General features: G+C 36.3%; 1 protein-coding gene across 9 annotated transcripts in view; it reads right to left on the bottom strand.

Moving 5' to 3' along the window:
• Arhgap12 (Rho GTPase activating protein 12) overlaps positions 1-22,538 on the bottom strand; it is a 92,976-nt gene that overhangs the window by 17,350 nt on the left and 53,088 nt on the right. For 4 of the 9 annotated variants that reach the window (XR_004517949.1, XM_033765634.1, XM_033765635.1 and 1 more), the window contains 5 exons: positions 16,498-16,623; positions 12,752-12,826; positions 12,347-12,433; positions 6,876-6,937; positions 2,032-2,113 (listed from right to left, as the gene is read on the bottom strand). Coding sequence is in view for 8 of the 9 variants with exons in the window: in XM_033765634.1 (XP_033621525.1) it covers positions 2,032-2,113; positions 6,876-6,937; positions 12,347-12,433; positions 12,752-12,826; positions 16,498-16,623 (432 nt within the window). In the remaining variant the exon portion in view is untranslated. The remainder of the gene's footprint in view (positions 1-2,031; positions 2,114-6,875; positions 6,938-12,346; positions 12,434-12,751; positions 12,827-16,497; positions 16,624-22,538) is intronic. The other 5 variants (XM_010621326.2, XM_010621321.2, XM_010621327.2 and 2 more) reach the window with 3 other exon arrangements.

Raw genomic sequence — 22,538 nt, forward strand, 5'->3', positions numbered from 1 at the left:
CCAAAAAAAAAAAAAAAAAAAAAGCCATAAAATAAAAAATTAAGAATTGAAAGCTGGGTGTAGTGCAAGCCTGTAATCTCAGCACTTTATAGAGTCTAAATCAGGAGGACTGCTCTGAGGTCAAGGCAAGCCTGAACTACAAAATGTGACCATGTGTTAAAAAGAAAAATGAAACAATTCTACAATCTCAACATTGTACATTTTAAATGATGTTTTGCCACTGCTACACGGTAAAACAGTAACGTAACTTTAGGTGATGAAGAAATCCTGCCCTGCTGTCAGCATTAATACACTTTCTGAGTTCTGAATTACGTGAGGAGTTCTAGAGAAAAACCTGAAATAAAATGACTATGGGCCAGGGTATTCACTTGGTATCTTAAAATTTAAAAGCAAGTTTTCATTCTGTTTAAATCACACACAAATCCACCTATCTAAATGATGCTTCACTTACCACAATGCTCTATTTGCTTTATCTTACTTACCATAATCTTTAATCTCTAAAAATTGGTAATTATCAAATAAATGATCAAAATGTGGCTTGCTTCAGGTACTTAAATATTACTTATTAATCTCTAATTGCTTCTCTGTTGCTTTTCTTTCATCCATTTTCTTTGCTCAATTTCAAATAAAATTTGAGCCACAGCAGAAAGAAAAAAATTACACAGTGCTTTAGAAATGCATTAACACACACGCAAACACACACACACACACACACACACACACACACATCCACCACCATACACTTTACCTCAGAGGGAAAGGGAGAAAGACATAATTATCAAAATACTTTAAGTAAAATCAAAATTCCCATCTTAAAACATGAAAGTATACTGCAGGTCATTTCCACTCCATTGGCTGTAGAGGGGCAAATCAAAGGATTAGAGAAACAAGACAGAGAAATATTCTAGAGCGTTCACGAGGAATTTTAGGTTGTCTTACCAGGGAAGCTGGGAATTAAACAGGCTACATGGCATTTGTGATTCTGAACCATGTTACAAGGCTATGTTATAAATTTACATGACTACAATTTGCTTATATTTTATAAATGGACTTTCATCAAACTTATGAATCTTATAGCAACTGTAAGAAAAATGTTGGATAACATAGAATATGAAGTAAATCAAATACATTTAGAAAAAAATTTTTTTGGTACTCAGGACCTTTGCACTTGCCAGGCAGGTGCAGCACCAGTGAGCTACATCCCTAGCCCTAGAATAATTTCATCTTAAATTTTACTTAAACATTAACATTGATATTTCAAACTCACTTACTGAAAATTTTTAGAAATATTCAAGAGCATGAACTCTGCAGTCAAAATGCCAGTTTTCAACCCAGATCTGCCACCTAAGTGTAAGGCTTTAGACTGGTTTTTGTTTGTTTGCTTGTTTGCCTGGGCTGTTTAATACCTCATTTTCTCATCTGTACCAGGAGGAGGAGAAAAATGGAACTCACCTAGAGTTAGGAAGATATTCACAAACCTCTGCACTTAGAACAACAGCTGACACTTACTGAACATTCAAACAATGTTAGCAATTACACGTCACAAATTATAATTGCTAGAATTTATATTACAAGTAATTGAAGAGTGACAGAGAGTAAGCAGTCAAAAACATAAAAACTATCAAAATTCCACAGGAAATGGTGGCATTTTTCGGCCGGCTGAGGTGTACTCAGTGACCCTGAGTCACTGGCTAGTGACAAGGGTCACATTACACAAGGCAGAGCCTGCCACATCACTGCTTGCTCTCCCACTGAGTGTCTGAAGTTAAGAGTTACAACACAGAAAACCTCTGACGCTCAATTAATCAACAAGTGTCTTTGTAACGTCTGCGTAGTGAACAATCTGCTGATTTTAATCATACAACTAATAAGATTTTTCTAATTAGTCCTCTTCTTTCTCTTTCAAGAAAACTTCATTTATTTTTACACGCACATGCCATAACTAGGTCTCTCAAAACAACTTCCCAAAATTCAGGTATAAAACTATCCACATAATTTAAGTGCATAAAGCCTCCAAAAATAAATACTTACCCAACTTGTACCACTTCCTTGAGTTTTAGTAAAAAGTAAAGATGAACCCTGCAACACTGCCCAGGAAGACAACCAGTTCTTTCTGCAATTATAAAGATGAACAATTAAAGCTCCACCATCCAGCTCTTCTGACCACATCTCAGATACCACAGTCTCCTTAACGGTTAGCAGTGTTACCCACAGTTCAGGTGTCACTGACACTCTGCCTGTCTCACTGGGGACATGTTGCTAATGGAACTTACAGTTATGTGATGGTCCTAACCTGACCACAAAAGTTCCAAAACAAATGGGAGTTAATCAGAAATATAAAAAGTCAGAATAACCGTGACCCAAACACCTAGTTAGTTTTACATGGAACTAATCTAAGCACACTGTGATCAAGGACACCATTTTAAAGTCACATAAATGGAACATCGCACTTAGCAAGAAATCTTATTTACAATTAAAAATTAGACCTGTTTCCTTCACTCACTCACTTCTTCACAGATACAGACTGTTTTATATTTCTTGGTGATGCCCCTTCCCCTAAAAGGACTGCCCTAGACAAGCAGGAGATAACAGACACATTATGAGTATACAATGAATTACATACTGATTGATCACTGGAGTTACTATTACTAAGATAAGCGCTTTTTAATTCCCAAATTACAGAAGCAATACATATATAAGAAAACACTGACTAGAGAAATATGTAAAGGAAACAGTCTCCATCTTTTCTCCTTCAACCCACACTCCAGAAGTGACCGGCGCTGAGCATCTGGTGTGTATGGAGCTGTTAAAGGAGACAATGTCTGTGTCTACTTTCCTACCTCAGACAGTAAGACCCATACTGAAACAGCACCATCCTGTCCTGAGATTGCGTGAGCGCCGTTACACACTGGGAGCCCACTCAATCTCTCCCTCCCTCCATTGTCTTCATTCTGGTTTTGTTTTTTTTGGTACCAGGGATCAAACTCCGGTCCTTGTACTTGCAAGGCAGGTGGCAGAACTGCTAAGCTGCCTGAACTAAATCCCCAGCCCTTCTTTCTGTATTAGGGATTTTGCTTGTGTTTCTCTCCTGATGGAATTTTAAGTTAATGAAAGGCACAAAGACTTTCATTTATTTTTTTATCTACCTCAAGCCCAGCAAAGCACCTTTCAAATAGCAGGTATAGATCAGTGTTTGCAAACAAGAAAACAAAATGATCTTATACCAGAACTCAGTTTCTTGGAGAATAAAATGTATCTATTGTAGGAATTTATTAAAGTTTCCTTTATGAACAAACAGGGCCAGTTCGCATAGGAACTCCAAAGGAGGTTATTTCAGAACGACTTTGCAATTTATTACAATACCCACATTTCAGATGCTTTTTTCTTTTTCTACTTTAAACTTTATCTGCTGTTAAGATTCCTACCCTTGCTTTACTTTGTAGAACTTGAAATGTGCTTATTGTGGTTTGAAAAAAATTTTCTAAATCAATTTTAGTTGTTTCTTTTGACTATATAGACAAGTGGGTTTTGCTGTATGTTTCAATGTGGGCAGCTCTGTTTCAATAGGTCAGTACAGACCTCTTGTATTTATTGATAATAATATGATGGATATATTTGATTTTTGTTTTACCATCATGTTATTATTTTTACATGTGTGAATCTCAAGTTATTTTGGAATGACTTATTTTTATTTGTAAATTAATTTTATACTTTTAGGCTTCTATTTCTTAGTTACCATCTAGTGATTCCCTACAATTAAAAAATCTTAAATTAACATATTTGCATTTTTTTAAGAATTCAATTTTCAAAATAAGAAAAACTACATGACTAGTGTTTATCACACAAAAATTAAATCATTCAAAGAGAATTTTAAAGAACATGTCATCTGCCTCAACAATTTCCTAATACAGAGTAACTTTTCTGATATCACTAATTTGTAATTCTATGATAGAATAAGATATGTAAAATATTGGGAAAAATTAGCAAACCCAATGTCCCCAGTACTTCCAAATGACCTAGAGTACATTATTAAATTATGCACAGCTGGAGATCTGTTCAAGCGCAACAAAGGCTAATGGCTTTTAACTGAGTGTGAAATGCTAGTAGATTTTCAGTTTTCACTGCAACTAACCTTTAAAACACTACCATTTGTAGAGTTTCGGTGGGGCAGGAAAACATGCAGAGTTATCTGAAAAGGCTGTCAAAATTTTCCTCTTTTTCCTAACTTTAGCTGTGTAAGAGAGGACTGTTTTCATATATTTTAACCAAAATAATGTCACAAAGGACTGACTGCAAGCAGACATGAAAATTCCACTGTCTTGCACTAAGCCAAATACTAAAGATCTATAAAAACACAAAACAATGCTTCTTTTCTCATGGAAAGCTTTTTTCTTAGAAAATAAAGTACTTCTTCATAAAATGTTACTCATAATTTATAATAGGTTGTTTTAAAAATAATTAATATTCTTAAGATTTGTTTTAATTTCTCACCATAAGTATCTATGGATATAATTTATACAGACAAAAGCTCTTAAAAGTAATTAATAATTTTTAGTAATTATTAAGAATTTAGCAGAGTCTTCACACCAAAAGGTTTGAGAACCACTAAGATTTGAGAATCACATACAGGAGATTAACAGACTACTTTGGTCTATTCCATGAAAACAAATGTGAAGAAAATGAAATAGAAGCGAAAGAAAAAGAATTTTAAAAGTATTTCAAAAAGAAAAAAATCTAAAACACTATTAGAGGAAAAACAACAATAAAAAACAATAACAAAACCAAGAGAAAAATACCCAACTCATAAATGAATTCTACCAAGGAACACATAATTGCAGTATTTATAAAGCAATTTCAGAGCACTTAAAGAAAAAATTTCCAAACACCAATCTGACAAAGGCAGTTAAATTTTAAAACACCTGCCAGGTATTGTGGCACACGCCTGTAATCCCAGCACAAGGGAGGCTAAGGCAGGAGGATCGCTGCAAGTTCAAGACCAGCCTGGGCTACACAGTGAGTTCCAGGTCAGTCACAACTACATAGTGAGACCCTGTCTCAAAAAACCAAAACAAAACAAATAAACAAAAAACAACAAATTTTAAAACACCTAAAAATATCCAAATACTTGCAAGCCAGGTGTGGCTGTTCACAATTGTATCAACAGCTCTCCGGGAGGCTGACAAAGGAGAACTGTGAATTCAAGCCCAATCTAACCAGATTAGGGAGACCGCCTCAAAAATTTTGAAAAGGGCTGGAGATGTAGCTCAGTGCAAAGACCCTGGGTTCAATTCAAGCCCCAGCATGGAAAATAAATAAACAACCCCAAATACTTATAAATTTAAAACTCTTTCTTAGAAGAATGATCTAATTTTTCTCTATAAAATCACAGCATTTTAGCAGGTTTTTTTTAAAACCTAGGGGAGGGCCAGGGATTTAGCTCAGTGGTTCCACCACCTGCCTCTCAAGCTCAAGGACCCAAGTTCGATGCCCGGTACCAAAATAAAATAAAATAAATAAAACCTAGGGGAAATTCATCTTATCTTTCAGAGTTAATTTCATAGGGATTAAAACCAAAAAGTCCACAACCCAAAAGAAAAGAAGTGTGCAAAGACAATCCAACAAAAAGCACAAATAGCATAAGACTCTCCCCTGAAAGGAAATGCAATATATCAAATGGGCAAAATGTGAGGACAAATGTTCTGTTACTCTAGGGAGAGAATGCTTCAGGAGCTCTGAACACTATTAAAATGACCTTGGGCCGGGATTTAGCTCAGTGGTTCCACCATCTGCCTCGAAAGCACAAGGACCTGAGTTTGATCCCCAGTACCAAAAATAAAAAACTGTCAGATTTATTCTGTAGAAATCTGCAAATACTCACAAAATGAACTATAAACAATGTTAAGTGTAATACTGTTTATAATAACAGAAACTGTAAGCAGCCTAAATGTCTACCAGTAGGAACAGTCACATACTTACAAATTAAAAATGGTTAAATTAACTATAATACAGAGATACTCCCTACAACTAACCATCCTACAATATGGCAGCTCTGAAATGGAATCATCTCCAAGATAAACTGTAAAAAGGCTGTGTCCAGAAATTAATCTGGGAGGCTGAGGCAGGATTGCCAAGTTCGAGCCCAGCATGGGCAACTTTACAAGATTCTGTCTCAAAATAATAAAAAGGGGGCTAGGGATGCAGCTCAATGTGAAGACACTGGACTCAACTACCACTGCAGGCAAAAGTTACACCAATAACAAGTGACGATGATGAAACTCTATGTACATACAAACATCTACATACATGTACATCCTCCCTCTGGAGGAAAGTACTAAAACCCATGAGGCTTAAAACTGGTTTTAAGCCAGGCATGTTGGCACATGCCTGTAATCCCAGCATGTGGGAGGCTGAGGCAGGATAGCTGTGACTTCAAGGCCAGCTTGGGCTATACAGTGAGTTCAAGGCCAGCCTGAATAGCGAGACCCCATCCTCAAAAGACCAAGAACCAAATCAAAACAAAACTGGTTGCCTCTGCAGAAAGGCTGACAGCCAGGTGACTGATTTTTCCTACAGTAATTACCTTTACCACGTGCATTTACCATGTACACTTACTGCTTACGAGACGTACTGAGAAAGTGAGGGCTTCCTCAGAATCCTCTACCTTAATATTTCTGAATTTAATATTATTTAAGAACTATTTCAAGTTCAAAGGAAATGTTTCATCCATTTCATGACAACCTTACATACATTATAGCACCAGAAAATACATTTGAAATTATTTTTAATCACTTGTCCTAGAATATAATTGTATTTATAAAATGTTTTATTCATTTCAATCAGATGAATTGTGTAAGAACATTAAGATCTGTACTTACCGGACCTTCTTTCCATTTTCAGTAATTTTTGTTACATTTAACAATCCATACTTCTCTTGACCCTATGGAACAGAGGAACTCTGCTTATATATTCTGCATAACAATCATGTCTGAGTCCTATATACAAATGAACCAAAATATTCTGGCAGAATCAAAATTAGCCTAAAAGAAAAGATTAGTCAGTGTGTAACAAACTTAGTTCTAGAGGACATTAAGAGTACAATTTTCCTAATACTTTTGTAAAGTTACATTCAGTAATTTTATAAACACTTTCTCCTTCTCCTAAGTCCTAGCAGCTAGTAGGTATCTTGCTACCAAATTAGATTTTCAAAGGAATAAGTCAGCACCAGAAAAATGATTGTCTTCCTATTCAAGGAAAGTGATACAATGCTATAATGATAAAAATCACACAAAAGATGACAATATGAAAAGTACTCAATATACTAATCCACTTTGTCAGGATGTAAAGGGGGCAAAATACAGTGATTATTTAAAAATTTACTCAACAGTAACTGGAAGTCTGCATAAAACTGGCTTTATTGTAACACATCTTAATATGGGGCTGGGGATTTAGTTCAGTAGCACCACGCTTGCCTCACAAGTGCAGGACCTAAGTTTGATCCCTGGTACCAAAAAGAAAAAAAAAAACTTAATATGTGCTTCATTGGACATGTTACAAGGGGAGCTAGGCTCTGAAAAATACCAGATTAGCAGCCAGGCTGGGTGGCACATGCCTGTAATCACAGCACTCAGGAGGCAGAATAAGGAGGACTACCGTTAGTTTGAGGCCAGCTTGGGCTACACAGTAAGATCCTGTCTCAAAAAAACCCCAAACCAGAAAAACCACTAGTTTAGCTTATTAATGTAAAATAAAAAACAAACTAACAAAACAACTGTGATGGGGCTGGGGATTTAGCTCAGTGGTTCCACCGCCTGCCGTGCAAACACAAGGACCTGAGTTCAATCCCCAGTACCAAAAAGCAACTGTGATGCAAGTTTTATCATCAGGCCCTATGATGACAAAAGCCACTGTACTGGTTAATGTTATTTTAATTCATTCCAGATAATGACAAGCACTTCCTCACAGTGTTAGCTTCTTAAGAGTCAAATGAGTTCAATCACAATGGGTCGGTGCCTATGGCAATTGTCACCTGCAGTAAACACTTTACGTATGTGATAGCCGATTTTAATTCAACTGAAATGTACAGAGGCATACACATATTCACAAAGAAAACTATTCTCAGTTCAGAATTTATTTTTTAACATTTAGCTGATTATTCAGCCATATTTTCTCAATGTACCTTAACCAGAAAACACACATTTTATATAGGAGATAAACACAATACTGAGTATTTTCTCAATAATGTCTACAAGACAATGTTTGAAAATTTGCCTGGTTTCATAAAAACTCATTTAGACAAAGCTGAAAATTGTGAGCTAATTTACATTTTTGCTAGAGTATATGGAAATACAAGTACTTTTTTTTTCAGAAACAGCTTTATGATCCTTACTCAAGTTTGACACTTTTCATAAGAACTGCAAAAATATCAGTACACAATTGCAAGTATGGACAAGATGTTTAATTAGAGCATTCTCAACCTACTACCCCCTCCTCCTCCGAAGCAGAGAGAAGTCTTTCAATTATAGAAACTAAGAAGCCACATTAATCAGATTGGGTGGACACTGGTTATGTGAACTGGAACTGGGAGGGCAGAGAGATGGGAATCAAAGCCATTAAAAAATGCCACAGTTGAAATTATGTAAAAGCAACAGAGGCAGGAAGGAAATACAAGAGTCCAAACAGGAAGAAAATGGATGGAATCACAGCAGTGCCAGCCTAAGCCTAAGGACAGGAGAGGGTCTACAGCAGGATGCTTACCTGAGTCAATGGATGAAGTGAAACCGGTGCACACTGTGCATGTTACGCAGTGTCAGAGGGTCCACACCCTCACCAAATTCTCAACAGGGATCAGACCCAAGTACGAATGCCGTCAGTACTAAGCACTCTAACTTGAACATTAAGAAGAACAAAATGTGCCACATCGAAATGTATTAGAAATACAAAAACCAATTACCATATAATGTGTTAAACACTGTAAGAAATATATAACTGAGCTGGGGATGGAGCCTAGCAGCACAATGCCTGCCTGGCAAGCACCTGGTCCTGAGTTTGATCCCTTGAAAAAGAGAGAGGGGAGGGGCGAGGAGGAGGGGGTGAGAGGAGGGAGGGAGGGAGAGAGAGAGGAAGGGCATATGGGGGAGGGGAAGGGGAGAAGAGGAGAGAGGAGAGGAGAGAAATGTATATATTCCTAACTCAGCCTGGAAAAAAAACCAAACTCCACCTGGGAAAGAAAGAAGACAATCACAGACAGCTTCCTGGATTGAAGCAGAAGTTAGCAAGGTGGAAAGAGGGGTTGAAAATAACACACTGTAGAAAGGGACAGAGGCAAGAAGGCTATCATCTCTGAAGGGCCTTTAATTTTCCTCAAAGTACAGGGTGGGGGAGAGAAGTAGCAAGAAATGAGACACTGGAAAGAATGAACTAAGAAAAAGCAGCACAACGGGGAACCAACTGGAATACTGTTCCTGTAGTTACTGTATGAAGTGAGGAACCCTGGAGCAGAGCAGTGACAGGGAGAAGAGTGGCTAAAGCCAAGAGACAAAACTGACAAGGACTAGATGGGGGGTGCGGCTAAGCATTACACCTGAACTGGGTAGATGGAGCACTTTTGGTTTCCCATTTTGAGAGAAGCTTTCCTTGATCATTCCTCAGTAGGTGCTCCTTCACCCTCCTCCTAAAAGTAGTAATTAACCTGTCATTTCCTACCGCCCCAGTGATTCCTTCATTACACTTTACCATACATCGAATGCTTATGACCCCCCCAAATTCCTACATTGAAACCTAATCCCCAACACGATAGTACTGGGGGGTGATGGAGGACGTGAGAGTGGGTCCTTCCTGGTTAGCCTTTCTGCCAAGTGAGGACACACCAGTAAGTGGGCCCTTGGCAGACAGCAAGTGCCGTGTGGACTTCAGCTTCCAGGTCTGTGAGAAATACACCTCTACTGCTTGTAAGTTACCTAGCCTGAGATATTTTTGCTACAGCAGCCCAAATGGACTGAATCAGGTGCTCTGCATCCGTCTCTATCCATGGTTTACCCAAGTAAGCCATAGGCTGGAGCACACCTGTAAGCACATCATCACTACAACCAATGCTGGGCACAGCATCTAGCACACAGACAGTGTTCAGTACATCTTCTAGAAGCAATCTGCTAACAAGTTAATGGTACAACATTAAAAAAATGAGAAGGCCAGCAACAGAGAAAACAAAGCTCTAATTCCTAAACACCAAAGATGCTGAATTTGATATAAAGGTGCTAAGTAAGCAGATGGATAACACAGGTTTGGATACACAGCTAAGAGACTCGGTGAAAATATTTCCCCAAATAAGGCACATTTTTATTTCACGCTATGTGGTATATTTTAAATATATAGTGTGACTCAAAATTGATCGATACTTTTGTGTTGCTGAGATAATTTTACTTCAACAAAAGAAAAATGAAGGGTCAGCATTATTTAAAAATTAGATATGCAAATCGTGTTCTTAGAAGGTCTTAGAATAAGCACTACTCAATAAAAACCAGCAAATTTATCCACTAGTAATCTTGGTAAAGGAAGTATTGAAATATCCTTTTCTCCAAAATGCTTGGTGCACTTTCACACCACAGTTCAGTATTCAAGGTCAAGAGTTCAATTTTCCCAGTTACATGCACCAAGATGTTTTCCAGCACTCGGTGACTGGGAACCTTTAAGTGCATGCACTATTGGCACACCAGGTCAAATAAAGAATACTTCTAGACCCATCCACAAAAGCCCACATAATTCACACTGCAGGCATCTTGTGGAAAAATATATAACTAATTTTTCAACAAATGTATGTTTATATTGCCTATTTTTAAAAAAGATTTGAAAGGACTATGAAAACAATAATCCACCTGAAAACTGAAAATGAAGCATAAGAAAAAATTAACATTTAAAATTTATATTAAGGGATGGAATGTTAAATCTTTTTCGATTAAAAGAGATCAAAGAGGTAAATGGAGAACTTCAGAGATTTTCAGGTGGCACTGTGTAGCTAAATAGTCATGGTGTCATTTTCTTTCCAAATCTGTAGCTTCCTTGTCCCATCAATAAGCTTTTATGCAAACCCAGCCCAGAACCCACAAACAAGGGGCAAGTCTCTCCCTGCAGTGATGGGGTAAGAGTGGCGGGGAGGCAAGCTGAGCAGAAGGGTCCTTGCGGGCAGAAAGAGGGACATGCAAAGCCCTTAGGGGAGGGCACGAGAGCTAGAAGAGGCCCTCTGGAGGAAGGAAATGGCACCTAACCTGCAGAAACATAATGGGGGTGGGGTACAAGAAGCACAGGCACAGCAGTTCCCCACGACGGCCATCCGAGGGTACCGTGAGTTAAGTTCTGGTCTAGTTGGGTCAAACTTCACAAAGGAGATCCATGGCTGGGGAAATAATCTATCAATAGTCCTTTGCAACTGCATGGAGAAGACTTACAAATACCTTTTTCTAGGGTATCAGAAATTTCCTTTTATCAAAGTGTGCACAGTCCGTAAAGGAGTTTTCTAGAAGTGTATACTATGTATATTTAAAATAAGACATTTCTTTCTTTTCTAAATGGGCTGACAGATTAGGAATACTAATCTAACAATGCCTTAGAGTTATACTGTAAATCTTGCCAAAACCACTGAAATCATGTTCACTTTTACCTCTGCCTAATGTTTATGGACCCAGTACCATGTTAAAAAAATCCAAAAGAAAAAAATCCAAAAGGTCAAAGGTGGAAACATGAAGTCCCTATCTATAAACTCCTTCATGGGCTTTTAACCTAGCGGGGAGACTGAGGGTACACAAAATACCTTGCACTCACTCAAGGCAACACAAGACGTGGGAGTTCAAAACTAGAAAAGAAATAGTTACTACAGGGGGCCAGGGTGGCAAAGCCTCCCCCAAGAGTTTTTAAAGTGGTACGGGGCTTTGCCCGGCAAGGTGGCACACGCCAGTAATTCCACCACTCTGCGAGGCTGGGACAGGAGGAGCCCTAATAAATGACCCAGACAAAGACAGGAGAGCGGTCTCGCGGGCATGGAAGCCACATATGTAAGGACTGTGAGTTATGGGACTGGAAGGGGGCAGTGGAGCAGAGGGACAAGTGAGATGGAAGACGAGGACACAAGGAGGACGAGGGAAAGCTGGAGAGCAATCAGAAGCCAGCTCACACACGGTCTTCCTGTTCTCACTAGAAACTGCGACTGCATTCTGAAAGAGCAGGGAAGGCACTGAAGGGCAATCACAGGCCAGCAAATCGGGCAGACCGGAGTGAGCATCCACACAGAAATCCAGGAACCTGCCCTGAAGAGGAGATGACGCTGAAGGGAAACATGTGCTTGCAGATTCCCCACCTCATCAACACACACAGCACCACGGAAAAGGCAGGCGTCTTTGCTGCTTAGAAGAAGGGGTGTTCTTCTTACCTTTGCACTGCTGCCCTGAGGACAAAAGGGTAAAGCAAAATTTGACAGCCTTCTCTGGGAATTTCAGTATTTATTTATAAAAACCAAATATATAGTAGTCACCTAAAATATAGTTTATAAATTAATCCTGTTAGTATTTTGGATAAAAAGGGCATTTTAAATCAATAAACTCTGATTCTTAATTTTAAGCCTGTTTTAATTCTAATTTTTCTTAAAAAGAAAAAAACAATGATATGTTGTAGAACCCAGGAAATAGTTAAGCATTACATTTTATAATTTACTGAAACTGATTGCGATAAGTGGACTATGTTATATTGCTTCTATCATACTAACTGGGTCTTGGTGCTTTGGTGAAGAGGGAGAAGATTCACTTTCAGGAGAGCAGGGTTTTGAGGCAGTTGGAGACTCCTACAAAAAATAAGTAATGAAAAAAGTTACTCTATTTTACATAATTCTATTTCTCCTTGTATTCACAGTGGGAGAGCTTAATTAGGTCATCAAGGAAAACTATTTTCCTTGTTATTTTTCCCTTCTATATCCAATTCCAAAATTAGTATGTTACTGGTTTGAAAACTACTGGGGTTATAAAAACTTTATGAGATATGGCATTTTATGTAGTGATTAGTTAAATTTTAATGATGTATACAAAATTACTCAAAACAAACGCTGCCTGCTAGCTTAAAGTCATGATGTTATATCAGTCTGAATTAACCATATTTTAAATAAATACAATCTAAACTCTCCTAGAAAAACATGTATCAGTCTTCACACCAATTTGCTGTTGATGTGGCAGGTATGAATACATAGGATTAGGCAAGGGATACTCACAGGAACTATTTGGTAACTTCCTGAAGGAAATTTTATTTTGGTCAACTGCTACATACAGCTATATACAGCTATTTTAGTCAACAGTGCTTAATATTTAATTTATAGCTCACTTTTCAGTGATCAGAAAAAAAGCAAGATTAAAACTATGAAAGGAAGAAACCTAAGATTAAAAGACTAATATCACATAAGGAAAAAAATGTTTTAACTTTTAGGACTATAGAACCCTAAAAGCAAACTAGTATGAGGTTTTATATCCGTCTGCTTTCTCAAAATTAAAAATTACTCATGGAAGATAAGACTGAAAAACATTTTTTGCTACCGACAGCCTTGCTCCATTTAAATTTTCTGCATTCCACTGTGCTTTGAATACTTCCAGGAAAAGAAAATTTTAAAAAATCATACACCAATATCGACTGCTAATTTTCCTATCACTACCTTTTGAAATTCATCTCCATATTCATATCATTCTAGTTTTCTGTTTATGAAATTGGAAAGGTACTAAAAACAAATCAGGGCATTTATTTTAAGTAACACTGCAAAACCACCAACTCAGTATTCATTCATCAGAGAGAAGGTTGTCGGGCTGGAGCCTATGAACAGAAACGAGGTGCCTGCATCTGTAGGCACACACCTAAGGGAGACACCGTTACTGGGGAATACTAAACTTGTATCAAAACATCTTCATAAAAAGTAATTAAATTATTCTTCAAATCTCAATATACCCTCAAGGTTTTTTGCCTTCTCAAAAAGGGTAATTAAAACAATCTGACAAGGTGGTTTTATAGGACTGTTAGTCCTATAAAAATAGAAGACAAATATGGAACAATAATCTATGCATAACATTATCATTAGTATAAACAAGAACAATTTTACATTTATAAATGCATATGTAAATAACATAGATCTACAAACAGGAGTTGTAGTGAAAACCACACATAAACAGAAACAGAGATTCACTCACAGCCAAACATCTACATCCCCCAAGGTTATTGCCAGGCTGAATTAGTACCTAGGTTGTCACAACAACATCTGTTATACAGGACCAGGTTTCTTTGGTTACCTTTCAACTTACATATACTTGTTATATAATGCATTATTCTGATTAAGCTCTTTTTTCATATCCTCAGGACTGCCCCATTTTAAAAAGGTATATACAGTGAATTAAAAATTTTTTAAATTATACAGTAAAAGACACGTGGCCATTAATCCCCCCTGCTTCTGATACACTTAATCCATCGCTCTACTTTCTGAAGAACCAGTACTGGAAGTCCTCCTTCATGAGTGTCCTTACGAGGTGCTGCCGAGCACCGTTCCATGCCTGTCCTCCTCCACCCCAGCCACTACAATGGCATCACAAGACTTCAGACTCTATCCAAAGCCAAAATGACCACAAAAGGTAAATATTTTTAATCGACTGAGGACATCAAGGCACCCATGACAGTGCAACCAAAGATAAGAAAGAGAACTTCTACAAATCGTTTACAAGTGGCAGGAATGATAGAAGAGGTGTGTTCATAGTGAGAAGGAATATTCTGAGAGGGATTAATGGGAATTTGTCTTTATCACAATTTTTTAAAATTTAAACATCACTCTTTTTATAATACCTCACATAGGTAATGACAAACAGAAAAGTTTACTTCATGGAGCAATTAGGTATGAATAAATTTCCAAACAGTAAAGTCAGGGGCATTCCTATTAAAAATAAGTTATCTCAGGTCTCAAGACGATCAAAGTCTTGCAACTCTGGGACAATTAAATCAATCAGGAATATAATAAGACTTCACCCATGGTATTTGAAGTAAACATTAAAGATAAATCTCAAGAAAAACTTAAAACAAAAAAATTTTTAAGTATGTTTCATCAAATTATCACCTTTTATTCGTTCTGGTACAAACAGGGAGTGGAGGTAATTCAACAATGGCTTATGCCTTGGAGTATTATACATGGTATCTAAGAGCTTCAATGAATTTTACTATTTAAAAAAAATCTCTGAGTTCCAGGTTAGTCTCAACTACATAGTAAGACCCTGTCTCAAAAAATAAATAAATAATTAATTAATTAATTTTAAAAATCTCTAGGAATTTCACTTGCCTAAGCTAATCTCAATGCTATTTTCCAGCTTCTCCCCAATAGCACAGACCTTTTAATATGCCTCTACATTCAGTTGCATAAAACACCCTTATAAAACAAAAGCTATGAACTGGTCTTCCTTCCTTGTTAAGTTCATCTTACAAACATTGTGTCAACTATTTTTATAGCTGCACAGAAGTTTACTATTAACATACAAAGTTAATTTTACAGTCATGGATATAAAAATATTACACTTGTCTTGAAATCAACTGTTTATAAAGGAATTACGACTGAAAGTATCCAAATATAGACATATATGTCTTAAGAGTTCATTTTATTTTCATTAACACAACTAAGCAATACAGCAAAAATAGTGAAAAACTGTTAAATTTTGCTACAAGAGAAGCTTTAGAGCCAAAAAAGAAAAAAGAAAGAAAAAAGAGTCAGTCCTCAATGACAGATACCTTTTTTTGAAAACAGGTATAGTGCACACACCTGTAATCCCAGGACTTGGAAAGTTGAGGCAGAAAGGATCACCATGAATTCAAAGCCAGCCTTGAATGTGCAGTTAGACCCAGCCTCAAAAAAGCTAAAGTAAGTTTATCTAGTTTAGGGATGTTACCACCAGTTTTGCATTTTAATATTTGTATGTCTGTTTTCTGCAAACAAGTACTAAGTACCCCACCAGCCAAATGAAGCCACATTACAAAGAAGTAATTCCTAAGGAAATTTTTGAAAAGTCTCTTCAGTGTTTATATCAAAGTGTATCTGAATTCTAGTCTTTCCTGAGATGAGAACTGCAGCCATTCTGAAACCTCCTAAGACCTGAAGACATGCAAAAACATGACAGAAGTATGATTTTAAAATGTCACTCATTAGGTTTAGTATGTCAAGCATATACATGACTGAGCTACAGCTAAGTCAGCCCATTGTCCAAAAACTGAAAAAAATCCAAAGCCAAAACCTATTAGGTGAAACACTAGCCACTAAGATATATCATTTAGTTAAAAATACATATATGAGTATATTTCAGTATATGCAAATCAAAAGCTTCAGCTGGTTCAAAAGAAATGAAATGTTTTAGCAAAAAACCATTTAACAACAGAGCATACAATGTACTATATGATATAATGTAAAAGAACTTGCCAAAATTCTCAAGAGATTTTCCCTGAAAGTCCTACCTTGTCATTGGTGTCCAATACAATGGTGCTATGTCTCCACTTCGTTAATACTATTGGTTCTTGCAGCCGCCTGTCCAGGCTCCTACTTTTAATTATTTCTCTTTGCTGCTGGAATGAAGCATTATACTAAAGAAAATAAAATACACTTCATTAATTAATGGAAACACAAGTGGAATCTAATTATGCTGGCTCCAAACCACACATGGGTATTAGGCTCAGTTCACTTGTGACACTACCATGAATTTTCTACCTCAGTTATATCAGTCCCGCATGGCAACACAACTGAGAAGGCCACAGATTCCAGCAATGGAAAGATCCAGTTAGTGTTCTGAAGAATATTCAATCTCCCTAAGTCAGACTTTCTCCAACTGTCCCCGCAAAAGATATAACAAAAATAATATTATTCACAAAGTTGCATTAAAGAGTTGACAAGGAAAAGAATAAGACTATAAGAGCAAGAAGCAATTTAAATATGTTCAGGGACCATTTTCATCTCCAGAATTAAGGATTATTCTAAAGTTACATCACTGCCTTTTCTCTTTTACTGTCCTTTTTAGTTTGATTTTAGGATTCCGTATTTTTAATGTTCATACAGAGATTTCTTTAACTGAAATACTGAATAGTTTCTTTGGTGTGAAAAACTATAATAGTACATAGGATCCTAATGAGATAATAATGTGAAATAGGAAGTAAAGGGCTAAAGGTATAGGGAAAGTGGGAAGGGTGGGGGAAAGGTAATAAGGGAGAGGAAAAAAATATGAGAAACTGAAAAAATGGAAATAAAGTGTTTGTAAATGGGGAGGGGAGGAGGGGGTGAAGGGTCAAAAAAAAAAAAAAAAAAAAAAAAGAGTTGCCAAGGTATAAAAGGCACCAGATATTCCCAATAGTAGATTTTCAAAAAACATAAACTATCATAATTTATAAAAGGAGATCTCTAGACAATTTTACTTTTAATTTACAATCATGTCAATTATCAAATCCACATGATTTTAATTTTTGGTCTACATTTAAGAATTAATGCTTAGGGCCTGGGATGCAGCTCAGCAGCACAGTACCTGCCTGGCAAGCAAGAGGTCCTGAGTTTGATCCCCAGCACCAATAAACAAATAAATAATAAAATAAAATAAAACTAATGCTTATATGTACAACAGTATTCTTATATTTAAGGTTCTGGGGTTTTAGGTTTTCTCTTTGCTTTCACTTAAAGGCCAGGCATACTATTATTTGTTTTTCTCAGGCGGTGTTAGTTCTAAAGGCCATTTCTGAATATATCAGCTATATACAAGGATAATCAATACCAAAAAAAAAAAAAAAACCTACATATAAAATTAAGAACATGTTATTAGTAAGATATTAAGTCCTATAAGAGTTTGAAACCCAAGGAGATCATCAAAAAAATTTTTTGAGAACTTTAAAGCCTTTAGAATAATAGTCTTACATAGGCAATTTCAATAAATTATACATAACAGAACAACAAAAAATTAATCTACTTTTTAATAGATACATTCTTCTAAAATCAAAAGATAACTAATACCAAATACCCTCACTCATAATTGCAGTCTAGCAAATCTTAACTTTTAAAACTCTGATTAGTTTCAACACAACTATATTTTAAGGCTCTTTTGTTAAAAAAAATTTTTGCAGTATCTCTCTCCACAGTGACACTCTCTACTCTCCAAAATGAATCCATCTAGGCCCCCTCAACTGTCTCCCAAAGCTGTTACTTTGATCTTTGCATTACAATTTACCAAAGCCAGGGTATTTGTTTGTAACTCATTGTTACCTGATAAACAGCAGTCTTAAGATTATTACAGAAGTCCCCAAACTGACCATTTCTAGACTAAACAATGATGACACTTGAAGGCCTCCAAAAAGTTCTGTACCAGTTATCTCATAAGTGTAAAGAGAGCCAATAGTAAACAGAGCTCTCTCTTCCCTGTGACTCAGTCATCTCTAGCAAAAAATAAAGTGTAGTTATGTGTAAAATCTAACACACAAGACAACACGTAAAGAAAAACCTCACAGTTAAAACATATAACACATACCTAAGTTTAAAAAGATGACCAAAATTAACATTTTTTGAAAAACCTTTTTAAAAATTTGTTTCATTTGTAAATAGGAGAGAGTTGAGGGGGTGGTGAAGGGAGGGCAAGGGTATGGGGAAAAAATGAGAACCAAGATCTGGCATGTAAAGGTACAAGATCCCAATGATGAATGTAACTGCACTGTATACTTAAAAAGTACCAATAAACTCAATGAAAAAAAAAGTTTGTTTCAAGAACTTTAACTGAATTTTTATTGTCAAATATTTTAAGCATATAAAGACTAAACTTTCACGAAAACCTACTATCAAGCTTTAGCCTATTAACATAAGACATTTGCTTCAAGTATTTTTCTAAGGAAATGTTATATACACATTAGGTGTCACCTGAATGCAACTTCCAGGTTCCACTATCTCTCACCCCCTGCATCCCCAGCTGTACCACAAGTTCAGTCAGTGTTCATCATTCACACATTTTATACTGACACACATATCAATAGTTATAGGCTTAAAAATGAAATCATATCATCACACCATTTTTCAATGTACTTTTTTACTCAATACATTCCTGGGTTTTTTTTGTTTTTTTTTTTTAAGTCTCACTTGGACCGGGGATGTAGCTCAGCAGCATGGTGCCTGCCTGGCAAGTGCAAAGCCCTGAATTTTATTTCCATGGCAACAAAAATTTTTTTTTTTCAATCTCAGTTTGTTTTGACATTTGTACATATCAAAAGAACATAATTTTGATGCAAGCAAACGTGCAAGATTTGTTTTTTTGGGGGGGTACTGGGGATTGAACTCGGGACCTTGTACTTGTGAGAAAGGTAGTGGAACCAATGAGTTAAATCCCCAGCCCTATGTGCAAGACATTAACACCAGCTTACACTCCTGCCAGCAGAACACGATGCTTTACACTGCCTTACATTCAATACTCAATGTAATGTTGTTTAACTTAAACTTTGTGTGCATAATATACAAAGTATGACTGAAAAATAGTCAATATTTAAATTTCTAAAAATTGTTTACAGTAAAATACTCACTGCTGTTAATCCTCTTCAGAATATTCCCCTTTATTCTGAACAAACTTACCCTGTCATCCTTGCCACACTCTGAAGCCCTCTGGAAGTCCTCCTGTGCTGAGTATCTATCTTCAGGTGCAGTGTCATGGCTGTTTCAAAGCCCTGAATCAATTCAAAACACTTCACCCTTTGTGGTCATTTTGACTGTGGGAAGAGCCAGAAGTCGCACGGTGCCAGATCCAGTGAACAAAGTGGATGAAAACACAATGTAATGTTTTCACAAGCCTGCCTTTCCACTGCGTGGCACTTGGTAGCATGTACTGTATTTCTGATCACAACCTGTAAAGCCGCTTACAAGAGAACGTCCCAAACTTCTTCACAAAGTGGCAAGAATGATGGGAAAAATGTCTTTGAAGCGAGGGGAATATTTTGAGGAGGATCAATGGTGATATGTTTTACTGTAACAAATTTTTAAAAAAAATTTTTTTTGGTACCGGAAATCAAACTTGGGTCCTTGCATTTACGAGGAAGGCAGCAGAACCAGTGAGCTAAATCCCCGGCCCAATTTAAAAATTTTAAACAATTATCTTATATTTTGATCCTGTTGTGTACTTCTGGGTGTATACATTTACATGTTTTCAAAAGACTTAAATATTCATTGTATTAATTTACATTTTCCTGAATGCTTGGAAAGTTAAAATGCTTTCCAGATATTGATTCTTTGGTGTCTTGCATAGTCATGCATTTTATCTACATATTTTTGACTGTCTCTTACAGACTGCTCTGCAGTTGGAAATACTCTTTGATAGATCCCTGTACAATCTTTAACACTTTGATTATTAAATTTACACCTTTAATCTAACTGAAATCATTGAGCATGAAAAGAGCTCCAGATCTATTTTTATTATTTTACTTCAAATAACCAATAATCTTAACATTTACTGCAGTCCATGTTCACCCTACTGATTTGTAAGGCCACATGTGGACTTTCTGTTCTTCACTACTGACCACCTTCTATCTGCATATGCGCCTTTACTGTCTCAACTTAATTACCACAGCAAGAGCCAAATAGCTCTTGCCCCACTCCCAATTCTTTGTGTACAGAGTATGTTAGCTTTCCATGGGCCTCTGTCTACAAATATAAATCTCAGACTCACTTCCAAAAATTAGTGTGGGGGGGTGTTATAAGAATCCATTAATTTGTATATTGTTAGAAAATTAAGCTTCTCAATCCAGGAATATTAATATGTTATAGACCTTTAACAGGCATACTGTTATAATTCTGTTGCTACTAAAGACAATGAGCTCTTTATTCCTATCATATTTTCAAGCTTTTTAGTAGAGAAATGAATAATTTCTATGCTGATTTTATAACTGAGAAGTCTGAACTTTTCATGTTTTAAGTTTGTAGATTCTCTAGGATTTCCTAACAGTTAATAATATAATTACATCTTCCTTTTCAAATCTATTTTTTTCTTAATTTTTTGAATAGACAGTGGTGTAAAGTTCTAATCTAGTTCATAACTCTCATGGGAAAGCATCTGTAAATCTCACCGTAAAGCATGAAGTTTGCTGTAGATTACGTGACAGGTAACTGTCAGCAAGGTGTCTCATATTTAACTGATTTTCTTCTGTGCTTGTGTCATAGTGTTTCAACCATTCTGAAAATCTAACACGTGTGTTTAGCCATTTATAATTCATGTAGCTATTTATACATTAGAATTTAAGTCTGCCAGCTTATTGTTTTCTTTTCTATGTAGCATTCCTATTCCTTCTCTGTCTTCTTATGGGCGACTCAAGAAATTTTCATTATATTTTAATATAACTATAGTTTAAGTCTCTTTTATTACAATTATTTAGTACTTGTTCTAGGGGTTACAATATGCACATTTATCACAGACTACCAGTATCAACATTTTACTACTGCAAGGAGAATAAAGAAAACTTACCCACAAGGACCTTCCTTTATCTCTCCATTTTGATATATTTATTTTAAAAATTATTTGTGTATGAGTGCTACCTCAGAAATTTTATAATTTTTGTTTCAAATGTCAAGCATCATTTTAAAAACACAGGAAAATAGGGTCCTTGGATATTCACCCTTTCTATTGTTCTCTATTCATTCCTGACTTATCAAGTTTTTTCAGTTATCATTTCACTTCTATTTGAAATTCTTCTGAGAGGAAAAAAAAATGAGGATACAGTTCTTAGTTTACTTTCCTCTGACAGTGTCATTCCTACAGGACATTTTTGCCAAGTACAGAATTACAGGTAGACAGTATTTTGCTTTCAGCATTTGTAAAATGTTACACCATTTCCTCTAGCTTTCGTGGTTTCCAGTAGGATGTACACTGCCATTTACACTGTTATCATACAGGTAATATTTGTTTCACAGAACTGCTTTCCAGAATTTGGAGGTACAGAGCAGGGTTTAGGCTGTTTTCAGAAACCTGATCATAGTAGGTCAGAATAAATTTCCTGGGGTTCATTTAATGTGATGTTTATTCAGCTCCTTTTGTCTTTTACCAAAGTCGGAATGTTTTCAAACATTTCTTGAAATACTTTTCAGCCTCACACTCTCTTCTCCTTCTGGAATTCCAATGAAAGGAATGTGGGATCTTTTGTGTGTGGCCACAGGCCTCTATTTATGCTCTTTGGTTTTCGGCCTGTATAATCTGCTGACTGCCTGAAGATCACTGATTCTCTTTTCTCTCACTACTACTCTGCTTGAGTCTATTCAGTCAGCATTTTGTTTTGGTCTTAACAATTCCTTTGGTTCTTCCATAGAGCATTGTATTTCTCTACTAAGATTCTCTTGAGTTTTTCACTCATCTCAAGCATGTTCAAAGAGCTGCTTTTAAATCCTCATCAGATAATTCTCTTACCTTTGTCATCTTAGTATTGGCAGCTACTGATTGTCTTCTTTCATTCAACTTGTGATTTTACTGGTTCTTTTATGGTAATTCTAGTATTTTGAGCAA

This window comes from Fukomys damarensis, unplaced genomic scaffold (genome assembly GCF_012274545.1).
Source record: "Fukomys damarensis isolate Sample0158 unplaced genomic scaffold, DMR_v1.0_HiC HiC_scaffold_19, whole genome shotgun sequence".
Taxonomy (NCBI): Eukaryota; Metazoa; Chordata; class Mammalia; order Rodentia; family Bathyergidae; genus Fukomys; species Fukomys damarensis.